Source organism: Urtica dioica, chromosome 5 (genome assembly GCF_054948205.1).
Source record: "Urtica dioica subsp. dioica isolate 48M chromosome 5, U.dioica_male_clone48M_v1_H2, whole genome shotgun sequence".
Lineage (NCBI taxonomy): Eukaryota > Viridiplantae > Streptophyta > Magnoliopsida > Rosales > Urticaceae > Urtica > Urtica dioica.
This window is the reverse complement of record NC_142760.1, coordinates 40,009,558-40,021,974: the sequence shown is the minus strand read 5'-3', so window position 1 is coordinate 40,021,974 and position 12,417 is coordinate 40,009,558. Positions and strand designations below refer to the sequence as shown.

The 12,417-nt window shown below is 40.6% G+C and overlaps 2 protein-coding genes across 3 annotated transcripts; one reads left to right on the top strand and one right to left on the bottom strand.

The window, feature by feature from the left end:
• The first annotated feature begins 2,098 nt into the window (after positions 1-2,098).
• Positions 2,099-3,238, top strand: RAT5 (Histone superfamily protein). Its single transcript, XM_089615656.1, has 2 exons — positions 2,099-2,389; positions 2,680-3,238. Exons 1-2 carry the CDS (start codon positions 2,201-2,203, stop codon positions 2,893-2,895), a joined length of 405 nt encoding a protein of 134 aa, XP_089471782.1. The 5' UTR covers positions 2,099-2,200; the 3' UTR covers positions 2,896-3,238.
• Positions 3,239-3,527: 289 nt separating this feature from the next.
• Positions 3,528-8,893, bottom strand: FH5 (formin homology5). Of its 2 annotated transcripts, none has more exons than XM_089615654.1 (7): positions 8,208-8,893; positions 7,280-7,883; positions 6,079-6,874; positions 5,790-5,992; positions 5,464-5,699; positions 3,938-4,879; positions 3,528-3,848 (listed from the first exon to the last, which is right to left on the bottom strand). In XM_089615654.1, exons 1-6 carry the CDS (start codon positions 8,358-8,360, stop codon positions 3,962-3,964), a joined length of 2,910 nt encoding a protein of 969 aa, XP_089471780.1. In that variant the 5' UTR covers positions 8,361-8,893; the 3' UTR covers positions 3,528-3,848; positions 3,938-3,961. The 2 variants fall into 2 exon arrangements, with proteins under 2 accessions (XP_089471780.1, XP_089471781.1); XM_089615655.1 differs by having other exon boundaries at positions 6,079-6,871.
• Positions 8,894-12,417: the final 3,524 nt, after the last annotated feature.

Here is a 12,417-nt window from a genome sequence, read left to right as displayed (position 1 = left end):
AAAATTGCATTCGAAACTAATTTTAGATAGTTGAGATGGAAAGATGTCGAGATGACAAAGTATTTCGAAGAAGTTGGTGTCGATCGGTGAGCCAGAGCTTTCTTTCCTGGAAAACGGTAAAAGTCTAGAACTTCTTGTGTACTAAATTTCAATGTTGTTGATTATATAAGCATTGCTGTTTTTATATAGGTACGACCTAATAACGAGCAACAACGCAGAAAGCTTCAACAACAAAACAAAGAATAGTATGATTGATATTATGGTCAAAAAAAGAGATACCGGGGTGAATTGATATAATTCTATAGGGATACTTGGAGTTTGATATGAAAAGTTGGATCGATGATGAGTTGATATTTGGTGTTTTCGTAATTAGAAAATTGAGAAAAATTTAACCAATTTTGTGGAAATTGTCGTGATGGAGAGAGTTGTTAAACTTCTTCTTGTTGCTTCTCTTGTTGTTGTGATTGTGACGGTGTGAGAGTGCGACTAGATTTTCGACGTGATTTATGTGAACCTCGACGAGAAACTCGGTAAGATGATGATTCCTCAGCCATAATATAAATAAAAAATATATAATATAAATTAAACTAATAATAGAAAATTAAAACTATATAAATTCTACTTATAATTTATATTTTTATGAATTGAAACTATATAATAACTAAACTATATAAAATAAAGTTATATGATACTTGTAAACTATATAAATTATACTTACTATACAAACTATATACTAAAAACTTAAATAAATAATATTTTTTTATAAAAAAAAAATATATAATATAAAGTGTATAGAATGTTTTGTAGAGAGAATTGTTGGAATAAAGTTAATAAATTTTATTTATTAACATGTGGATGGCTGATTTTGTTTGCCAAAAATCGGACCTAAGGTGAATGAGAAATTGACAAGGTCGAGCTGGACGAAGTGACTAAGTCATTCCAGCTCGACTAGGTCGACTAGGGAGGTCGAGCTGGACGAAGTGACTAAGTCATTCCAGCTCGACTAGGTAGGCTGGGCGAGGTCGAGCTGGACGAAATGACGAAATCATTTCAGCTCGACTGGGCTAGGTCGACTGGACGAAATGACGAAGTCATTTCAGCTCGACTGGGCTAGGTCAACTGGACGAAGTGACGATGTCATTCCAGCTCGACAGGGCGAGGCCAACGTACTCAAAGTGACGAAGTCATTTCAGCTCGACTGGACGAGCTCGTCTGGACGAGCTCGACCAGACGAAGTGGTGACGAAGTCATTCTAGGTCGACTGGACGAGCTCGACCAGACGAAGTGTCGAACTGTACGTTTGAGAATTAAAGCCAACGGTTTGTGTGCTTTAATTCAATGGTTTTGAGCTTTAAATGCGCATTATGGCTATATAATAATGCCATTAAGGCTGGAAAATCGTTGGACTGTTCGCTTGGTTTGAATTCAAAACGTTGTATTAACTGGGAGTTATAACCTGCGTTAATGACTTTATTGCTGAACGTTTTGAACTTCAAACCATCGTAGCCTCTAAGCCTTGGTCGCCTATATAAGTGAGACTTAGCTCTCTCATTCAGTACACACACAGAGAATTCGCAATCCTTTTTTCCCACTGTTCCTGAGCTCCCTATCAGCGGAAGACTTTTTGTCATTTCCGTGCACACAGAATTCGATACTTCCGTGAGGCATAAAAAAAAGCAAACAATAGCTTTTTTTCCGCTAGCTTCCGTACCGAATGCTCATGACACATGGGACAAGAATATTAGTTTTTCCAAAAATAAATCCAAAAAATAAACTAGAGCAACAATTCACTTACAAATAGCGTTTCATACATTGCTTGGCATGAGCGCAACCGTAGGGAATCAAGCCTCTAAAGTTAAAATAAATTGAAAAGCCAAGGGCATTCTAGTCAAACCGCTCCCCTCCGGATCCATAGCGCACGCAAACCCATTCCAAAACAAAGGAGAAAAAATTTCCAAGCGGTTGGAACAAATCTCAACCGTCAATAATCCCATCTATCCAACGGCTACGAATACCGATCCTCGCACTCCGCTCCTATTGGCTGCTTTCAAACCCAAACCGACTATATAATCCCAAAAATCAACTTCCCCAAACTCAAATTCATTTCTCTCGCTCGAAAATATCAATTCGCTCTCTCACGTTTCGGTTCTACCTGCACCAACTCTTTTTTTCCCCGTGAAGCTTTGTCGAAGATTCGTCAATGGCTGGTAGAGGCAAAACCCTAGGTTCTGGAGCGGCGAAGAAGGCCACTTCGCGGAGTAGCAAGGCCGGTCTTCAGTTTCCCGTCGGACGTATCGCTAGGTTCCTCAAGGCCGGCAAGTACGCCGAGAGAGTTGGTGCCGGAGCTCCGGTCTACCTCGCCGCCGTGCTCGAGTACCTCGCCGCTGAGGTAATTTCATTCTCTCTCCCTAGAATTTCCTTTCTTCTACATGATTCTCTGCACTTGTTTAATATCTGAGTTTTTTTTTCCATGCCTTGATTTTGAAATTTAGGGTTAGGGTTTCTAGTTGGCTATGGAAATTTAGGGTCTGGTTCATAGATTTTTACTGATGTTTTCAATTAGATCTGGTATTGAACTTTGAATTGACAATTATTTACTTAATTAAAATAAATAAAAATTTGTTAGGGTTTCGATTACAAACAAGATTAACGTGATTTGGATGTGTAATCATTTTCCAGGTTCTTGAGCTCGCCGGAAACGCAGCGAGAGACAACAAGAAGACCAGAATCGTGCCGCGTCACATTCAACTCGCCGTGAGAAACGACGAAGAGCTGAGCAAGCTTCTTGGTGACGTCACCATCGCTAATGGCGGTGTGATGCCCAACATCCACAACCTTCTTCTCCCCAAGAAGGCCGGTCCTTCATCCAAGGCCGGTGCCGATGACGATTCTTAGAGAGAGAAACAGAGTTTAACAGAGTCCAGACAAGAGAGAGAGTCTTAGATATCTTGTTCATTGAATGAAAGCTATAATGGCCGAACTGTAGTCTCGTGTTTTAGAGCTTCCTTTTCGTTTTGTTTATCTTTTGTGATTGTGTCGGTTTTTTTTTCCTTTCTTTTTTTAGGATTAGTGGTGTTTTAGGTGCTTAGGATTTCGGAGATAGGGATTGTGAATATGATTCTCTTCCTCTGTTAGTTCAAAAAATATATTTTAATTCTTCTCTTGTAATGTGTCCTTAATTTTCTTGCTGGCTATCTGAAATACTAAATGAGAATGCTACCCATTTTGAGCATTTTAATCACAATGTGTTCCAAGTTCCTCTATCTGAAATATTTCCATGAATTTTTATAATTTAAATCACAATTTGCTTGTTTCAACGAGAGTTTCAAAAGCCAATCCAGATGTGTATTGTACTTGTATTATTTGGTGGGAATTTGATTTATCTTGCCGCCTAAAATTCATTTCAATTTCAGTTTTGGTGGGAGTAAGAATAAGTTGCCGCCTTTAAAATTCCTTTTATAAATTTCATTTAATTGTGAAAATTAGTTTCGAGTTCTCGTCCCAAATACCAATATAAATACAACATGGAAAAAAAAGATAGCATTTTGGATTAATGTACGAGAATTTCCAACGTTCAAATCTAATATCTCTAGCAACAAATTTCCTATAATATATAAAATACCTTCTAACAAAGAATTATACGATTGAAATAAATGTTTCAGGACACTACATCTAGCAACTAATCACATAATTGGTATTCAAAAATCCGTTCGTATGCAACTAAGCACAATTCGTCCCCAAAACTGATAAAAACACCACAGTTCGGTTTACCGGTTCATCGTTTCAGCAACGAAACCGAATAGCGAACCGAGTCGAGCGTCCGAATTGTTTACATAAACCAGCACAACCTGCAAAAATCAAAATCAAACAATATGATCAGACCGAGCCGTGTACATGACACAGGCGAGGCAAAACAATCGCGTAACATTATCATTACCTTCGATGACAAAAATCAAGTAATTCAAGCCTCGTCGTCGGAGCTGGAATCGACTACCCGCCGATCCGCTATAGCCGGGAAGAGCTTCTCCCGGAGATCGAACGGAGACATCCGGGGCGGCTCAGGTGCCGGTCCCGCTCCGGCTCCGAGCTGGCGAAGATCCGGCGAAGAAGACGTTTCTTTCTTAGGGCCTCTGACGGGGCGGGTCTTCGAAGCTTCCCTAACCTCTCGACACGCCTTGTCGACCATTACGAGGAAGTCCCTCACGATGACGAACAAGCGCAAGCCCTCGTCTTTCCCCGAGTTCCCGTGGAAATAATCCCCCGTGCTCCTCACCAGGGCCATGATCCTCTTCTCCTCCTCGAGGAGCCCCACGATCTCGGCCTCGGCGCTCCTCACGAACCCCTCGAGCCTCGGCCCGAACCCGCCCTCGGTCCCAAACCCAGTCGCCTCTTTCTTGAGGAAATTTCGGGTCTTGAGCAACGACTGGCCGAGCCTGGCGACCGTCCCCGTGAGCCCGTCGGCGTCGAGGACCGAGGCCTTCCGCACGTTCCCGAGCTCGTCCCCGAGGCCCGAGACGGCCGCGAGGCCCAGGCTCCGGAGGTTGCTCTCCTCCGCCGAGGCGTCGTCGGAGCTCTCGCCGGAGACCGCCGGCTCGAGGAGGAGGTCGTCGCCGGAGCGGACGCTCGAGAGGCTCTTGTTCTCGGCGGCCATGCGGACCGCCCTCACGCCCTCCGAACGGATGATCTCGCGGACCACGAAGAGGAGGAGCGTCGTTTTCCCGTCCGTGCCTCTCACGTCCGAGAGCTTCAAGAGCGTGTCGAGCTTGAACGCCTGAGCTTGCCCGCGGAACGTCCCGTCGTTCATTCGGTTTCCCGTTTTCAGAACGGCTTCGAGAAGCTTCAGGAACAGCCGGCTGTTTCGCAGCTCCTTGCACGCCACCTGCAACGATATAGCGACGCTACGAGTTTTAGATACAAAGAGAATGATAATACATCGACAGAAGTGTCACTTCAAAAAAGAATCCCTCGAATACAATACTACTACTACGTATTTTGTTGGATTATTTTGAAATTAGGGTTTAGTCATAGGTCCCGTTTGGAACCAGAAAATTATGATGGAAAGGAAAATAATATCCCTCGTATTTTCTTTGTGCCGTGTGGGAAAATTAATAATTAAATGGCAGATTATTTGCTCATTTCCCATAGCCTTTAATCGGGTGCAAAATGAAATCTATCGAAAATTCTACACATACATGTGTCTCCTTTCTCACTTTTCTCCTATTCTTTCCCCACATATATTCTATGACCTTCAAACACGACATAGAATTCTTTTTTTCTCTCCTATTTTCCCTTCCATTTTCAATTTCCTTCAAACACTCACTTTCCCTCGCATTTTCCGGGTTCCAGACAAATCCTTACGGTATTATTATAATTGTTAAGAGTTGCAATAGTTCAAGTACATTAAATTAAGCAAATCAATGAGAGAAGAATTCAGTGAGTTGAGTATAACACTCTCGTCTTTACCTCGAGGGTCTGGAAGGACTCTTTGACCATCGCGACCTCCTCGGTGAGAGTGGACATGAAGAGCAGCGCTTCCAATCGTTTGAAGGCAAAAGGTATGTCAACCAACGCTTTGAGGAATCTTTCGGCGGTCCCGAGCTGAGAAGGGTCTCCGCTGAACAGCCTAAGCTTCAGCTCTTCGTCCGCCGTCGGTGTCATTTTCAACAAGTTCTGAACAAACTCCGAGGGAAGCTCGTTTCCTGGTTCGACAAAATATTTTTAAGGACCTCTTTTCACAAAGATCGTCACGGGAGAACAATAGTAATAATAATAATATTAATAAAAAAAACCTTCGAGAAGTGCATCGCAGACTTCTTCTACCGTCACATTCAACGCCCGGAGGAGAATCGCTAGATTTTGCGACTTCTTGGCGTCTATGATCTGGATGAAGTGCGGCGTAGGATCTTGGGAGGAAGATTCTTTCTTCTGGTCGGTTTTACTCTTCTCCGACGCACCGGTCCCGAAAAGAGACTCTATCATATTCTCGTCAAACCTGGCATTTCAACAAGGGTCTTCGATCAATACCACGAAAAAAAAAACCCAAGAGGAGGAGCCCAAAACTCACGGTAAGACACTCACTGGAATGAGCCCGATTTTATCTGGTGCCAGACCATAGACTGATCCGGGTTCGCCATAACCTTGTCCCAAAAGAACGGCTTCAGTTTGGCCTTGGGAGCGTCGGCTTCATCCTCCGAGCTGTTATTGGCTCCTCCGCCGGGCAAAGCGTTCGACGAACGCTTCGGCGGCGGCGGAGGCGGCTTCGAGCCCGAGGGCAAGCTGGGCGGCCGCGGAGGAGGAGGACCTCCGCCGGCCCGAGGAGGCGGCGGAGGAGGAGGACCGCTGCCGGCCCTCGGAGGCGGCGGAGGAGGTGGGCCCCGCGGGGGCGGCGGCGGGGGCTGCCTCGCCGGAGGAGGCGGAGGCGGCGGGCCCGCCTTGGCGACAGCTGGTGCGACGAAAGGGGTCGGGAGAGGAGGGTGGTTGTTGTGGGCCGCGGAAGGGGGCTTGAACGAGGAGCGCGGCTCGGGAGGGAGGGGCTCGGCCCGGCCCGGCGGTGGTCTGAGCGGAGGTCTGGGCGGCGGGCCCGAGGAGGAATTCAACGCCCATCCCGGCGGAGGCTTCAGGGGCGGATTGGTCATTTGCGCGCGAGCGGCGTCGTGGGAGAAGTCGAGCGGCTTGGACGGTTTGGGCTGGTAAGAAGTCACCGAGGACGCCGACGACACGGTGGATTGGGGCGACGAAGTGTAGACGACGGAATTTGACGTCACGCTATGATGGTTGCTGAGGTTATGATGGTTGACTCTCTCGTCTTTTGTCGGGTTTCCGTTTCCGTTTCCGAATTGGTAGAATTGAGGTGAGGCTCCTCCTCCTCCTCCTCCTAAGAGATCAACAAAGCTCAAAACTTTAGCATTTCTATATATATATATATATATATATATATATATATATATATATATATAGCACTTGAAACGTTTTAATTGTAATCTAGCCAACGTTTTAAGCATGTTTAAAATCTAGTCACATTTGGTGACGTGGCCTCGTGAATCATTTAGTATTTTATACAATTGTCCTTAGTATTTACATACATTAATATTGGTATAAATGGCTAATCTACCAAAATAAACAAAACGTTGGCTAGTTCTTTAAAATCAAGTTTGAAATTGGCTGAAAAGCAGTTACGGTGCCCTTTTTTTTTATTTGATAACCGTGGTGCCACGAGGCCCTGCCATCATCAACCGCGAGGCTTTATGGATGATTTCGGGTATGAAAGAGATGTGCGTACCGAGAGTGAAGTCGGTCAAGCTCAGGCTGAGCAAAGGCCTCTCGTCGTTACGCCGGAGTTTGGAGCCGGGCCCGCAATACCCACCGCAGCACAGAAACAGCAGAACCACAACAAAGAACGTCACCGAGGCGGTCACCGCGACCGCGATTGCGACCGAGTTTTTGCTGCTTCTGCTCTTGTGTTGCCCAGAAGCTGCGGCCCCGTTGGAGTTCGAAGAGCCCAGGCTCGTCGAGGAGTTCTCGTTGTTTGAAGGAGGGAAGAACGGCGTGGCCGGGGAGTCGGGAACGGGCGTCGGAGGAGAGAAGAAGAAAACGGGACCCGGGCTGGGACTCGGCGACCCGAACGCGGGGCCCGGCGCGGGAGCCTCGGCCCCGAGGAGGGTTTGAAGGCTTCTCCTACGGGGAGCTTCATCGCTGCGATATATCGCCTCGAAGTACTTCGAGAACCAACTCTTCAAACCGAACTTCTCTTCCCCGGAAACGAGAGGCGATTTCTTACGTCTTCGCAAGCAATTTAAGTAGGCTTGTTTCGCTCGAGGGCTCAATAATCTGATCGTCCTCGGATTGATCAACTCTAACTTGCAATCGAACAAAAACTCCTCTACCTGAAAATAAAATCCATTTAACATTGAGGTTAAGTTTTGTTTGAAGTAAGTTGTGCACATTCCTAATCACTTTAACATAAACAATCAAGGAAAACTCAGGGTGTAAAATAAAAAAAAAACATAAAGCAGACATTTAATTTAAGATCAACAATCCCAATTCTGAATCATAGAGAGGAGCCAGAGAGATTTATGGCCGTAAGGCATTGATTCACTTTCAAACTAATAATAAATATATTAATAAATCTAGCAGCTTCACATGATCAAACCTATTACACTAAGCAATGAAAAATGTTAAAAGGATAAAAAAAAAACAAAAAACCTTACCAGGGTGTGGTCAATTTTCCCAGATAATGGATTAACCAGTTGCTTGATAAGAACTTGGTCTTTAAGAATTTCCTCTTGCACTGAACTTGTTGATGCCCAAGCAAATAACAGAAGAACCAAAATTATGCAACAGCTCGTCCTTTTGAGACCCATGTGATTTACTTAACATTTCATCAACCGAAACCGCCAACAAACGAAACCCCAAATACAAATAAGAACTTACAATTTCACCACTGAATAAACCCACATACATAAAGCTTCAAAATTTATCAGCTTTCAGATAGACCCAATTCGATATTTCCCGGTTGAATCCCAATCCCGGGACTATACGATCAAATTCTCGTAGACCCACCAAGTTTTTCGCGATAAAGCTTGGAACTTTATTGAGTGAACGAAGAAATATAAAACTTACAAAAGAGAGAAAAAAAAATCTGATATTGGGAGCTCCGAAATATTTCAAACGGGGATGCTCTAAATATAAACTAAATCTGAAATGATAGATAAATGAGAAGAGGGTAATACAAGATTTATATCTCCTTTCTACGAAAATCTTCAATCTTCAAAACGAAGGGACTTGGGTTATGACCAGATCCACGAAAATGAGCTGATCATATAGCATAAAAGCTGTTTTAATGTGAATTTTTTTTTTTTGCACAATGCTTTGTGTTGACCGATACAATTTTAAGAATAAAACATGTCCAAAAAGGTAAAAACTTTTCCTCTTAACTATTTTCCTGCGTTAGAGATGATGGGTCTCCTTTTTTCAATTTTTTTAAAATATTATTTTCGCCGCCAGGGCTTGGTGGTAGTACCGTGGAACTATCATGGTAACGACTTAACGAATAAGAAAGCAATTTTTTTAATATAGTTTTTAAAATGACAACTCGGTAATTTTTTAAAATGGACTGTGGTAATTAAATTAAACAAGTTTTATTTTTCAATGTGTATATACTATATATATTATATAATATGGTAGTTTGACGTTCAAGATTTGTCAAATTGGCATGGCAATTTATACCATTTCTCAACATTTTCAACTTGCAATTCTTAAAAAGAATAGACTTTAGCATTAATAAAATCTAATACAATCTAACGGCCTCTGAATTAAATATGAATAGCTAATGAAACGCTCTTTGTATGTCAAAGTCTTGATCAAATACTAGTTTAATTTTCATAAATTAAGTGTTTACAGCCACTAATTTTGATGAAATTATATATGTTTCAATCGGCTACAACAATGAAAACGTTCATGAAAGCACACATAAAATGTTGATAATTATTAGCTTCCAAATGAAACTAATAAGCTAATCGAGTATACAACTATTTGTTTTAAAAACACCTACGACGGAAATTCCTAAATTATTGAGATCAAAACACCCATATATAGTAGAGTAATACCAATTCTCCCCAAATAACTTTAACCAAGATTGATCTAAGATCACTTTGTTCCTTAATTTCAAGAGGGTTGCGTTAGGCAGCTAGTGGTTGCGCCACCTACATAAGGTCCCGATTTCAACAAAACATCGTGTTCCGAGATTTCAACGAACATCGTGTTGATCGCGCTCGAGAAAATGAATAGTACCCGATTAGTGGGAGATAACATAATCCACAAAGAAACAATTGTTCTAACCCAACGATATCTAGACTAGATGTTAAACAAAACGAGAATTAAATATTCGATATATAAAAGAGCCAACATAAAAAAAAAACATCGCTTTGATTGGATAGTAGCCAATTATTTTTTTGGGAAGACACATATATAAATCCCAAATTGACATAACACGTTGCGTCCACTTAGACCCTATATACTTCGTAAGAATTCGAGACGAGATTGGTCTTCAAATATAAACCACTTGCGATTTTTTTACAATACACGCGGGATCGCGACCCTTTGTCCCTCTCCAAGCTTTCCTTATCTTCAGTCGTCGTTTTATCGTCAGGTCGATTCATTCGCATCCACTATTTCTTCACTCGTGATGCGTATATGTTCGAGGAGCCAATTTTAGCTCACTCACGTCCTTCCAAGCCGGTTAAAATACATCATCGTCATTACCTTCGATCTATCCCCCAAGTTGCCAATAAAATAAAACCAATAAAATGTTTCTTTTTCTGGTAATTATTTTTTATTATTATCTAAGTTATTATATTATGAGTAAAATGTAAATAACTATCATCTCTCCACGGTAAAAATAAAATAAAATAATAATAACAATAATAATACAATGCACATGTGCGCTTAAGTAGAAGAGTAATCTTTCAGGGGAAATTTCGTATCATTTATTGGCTATTTCAATGCAATGGCATATTAGTGAACCTAAACGTCGACAACAATTGACTTAAATTCCACCGATTATTTATGTTTTTCAGTTTTCAACTTTTCATTTATGAAACATTTGTATAGCTCAAAGACAACGTCTATAGTAATAGGACCAAAAATTGATATGCATTTATGCTCTCATTATTAAAAGTGGCATATATGTCACACATTATATTTCTCCATTGTATGAATGTGAAAGCCTTTTATGGTCTTCTAAAAAAAATCCTTTTAATGGTCTTTTGTTTTTTCTTTTAATAGCTCAAGTCCCCGATGGAGGCACATACTTGACGCGCTTTTGGCAATTGAATTCTGGGTTTTCGAATAATATTTTTTCTCTTCGAGGAATGAAAGTTTATCTTCTAACAAACAGTTTTGAAAAATGAATTATGTTACAACTATTATCCCAACACGATGAACACATATGGATCTAATAATAAATTAAATAAAACAGAAAAATGATTTGATAAGAGTATTGTGTGATAATCTTCGATAGATTATTTTGAATGTGTCCGAATTTGTCATTGATATTCTTCGATTTTTTGGTGTTGGGTTGATTAGACCCACGACATTTCACTTATTATATGAGAATTTCTTACTGTGTGTCAACAACACTTACTTGTTAACCATCTTACTCACTAATTGCGGTAATTGCTGAATATATGATATCGGTCTCAGAATAACTGTTGACATAGGTATAATTTCGATTGATTATTTTATTTATACGTGATCAAAATTTTTAATTTCAAAGTTTTCTCGAAAGGTTATGACATTATCATATGGACCGGTCGTTTCCATCGCTTTAGATTATTACACTTACATCAACGTAAAGCATCCTTTGTTAATTTTTTTTTTAATTGAGTAACAACATGATTTTTTTTAGTAGAACTATCTAAACTAAGCATATCTTGTAAATGAGCGCACTTACAAGCTCATCAAATCTGCTCCTCTAGTGAGATAGGCGTTTAGCATGATTTGGTGTGAGTGAGTTAGTTGAACCATAAAATTAAAATTTACATAAAAAAATGAAAATTTGTTGTTGCTGTCCTTGTGTTATCCCCAACGTAAAGGTCTTATGCAACACATAGATTGTGGACATGCTATATATACTCTCAACATAATTAAATGTAAAGGTATAGCTAATCATTTAAATTCTCTGAGCATCTTCACCTACCCATAAGTAAGTAAATCATAACAAAGTGCAAATAAAAGCCAAAATATGTCAAGTTTATTTTATTTTATTTTGAATTCCAAATTATTTGCTTGTGTACAATGGCCGAGATTCAGTCAAAGCTAACTGGCCTATTATAACTCTGGGCCATAGTTCTATGCCATTTTTATTATGAGCTTGTCGCCCAAATGAGTAGTTGCTACCATTTGTTGAAATTACCGAGCTACCTCGTTTTCAAAATATTTTTTTACAATACTTTGTTTTTTGTATTTATTTTAATAATACCTCATTTCATTCCGAGAATACCTTAGTTCACAGTTTTCTATTTTCATTTAACTTTTTTTATTTTATAGTTTCATTCAACATAACAAAAAATATATCTGAAAATTAAAACAAAATGAGGTATTTATGAAATATTTGAGAACTCCAGATATACATAGAATAACTGTCTTCTAACGAGGTATTTGTTAAATTTCCTCGTGCATCATTTTCCATATAGCGGAATTTTTTTTGGCTGATCTGATTTTCAAAACTTTTTCTTGTAATAACTCACTTCCCATTCCTATTATGAAACAAATCTAATTTTTGTATGTATGTTCTTTTTGAACTTGACGTTGACCCCTAGGGAGAATACGATAATCGCAAAATCAAACCGAGAGTTTAAGTTTATGTAGTAGGAATTAAGTATAGTCTTAAGGGAATTTTTATTCGGATATATAACTCGT

Coding starts and splice junctions, on each gene's coding strand:
- RAT5 (XM_089615656.1), top strand. CDS start 2,201: ATGGCTGGTAGAGGCAAAACCCTAGGTTCTGGAGCGGCGAAGAAGGCC. Junction 2,390..2,679: donor TCGAGTACCTCGCCGCTGAG/GTAATTTCATTC, acceptor ATCATTTTCCAG/GTTCTTGAGCTCGCCGGAAA.
- FH5 (XM_089615654.1), bottom strand. CDS start 8,360: ATGGGTCTCAAAAGGACGAGCTGTTGCATAATTTTGGTTCTTCTGTTA. Junction 5,700..5,789: donor CTGCGATGCACTTCTCGAAG/GTTTTTTTTATT, acceptor TTGTCGAACCAG/GAAACGAGCTTCCCTCGGAG. Junction 4,880..5,463: donor AGTCCTTCCAGACCCTCGAG/GTAAAGACGAGA, acceptor ATATCGTTGCAG/GTGGCGTGCAAGGAGCTGCG.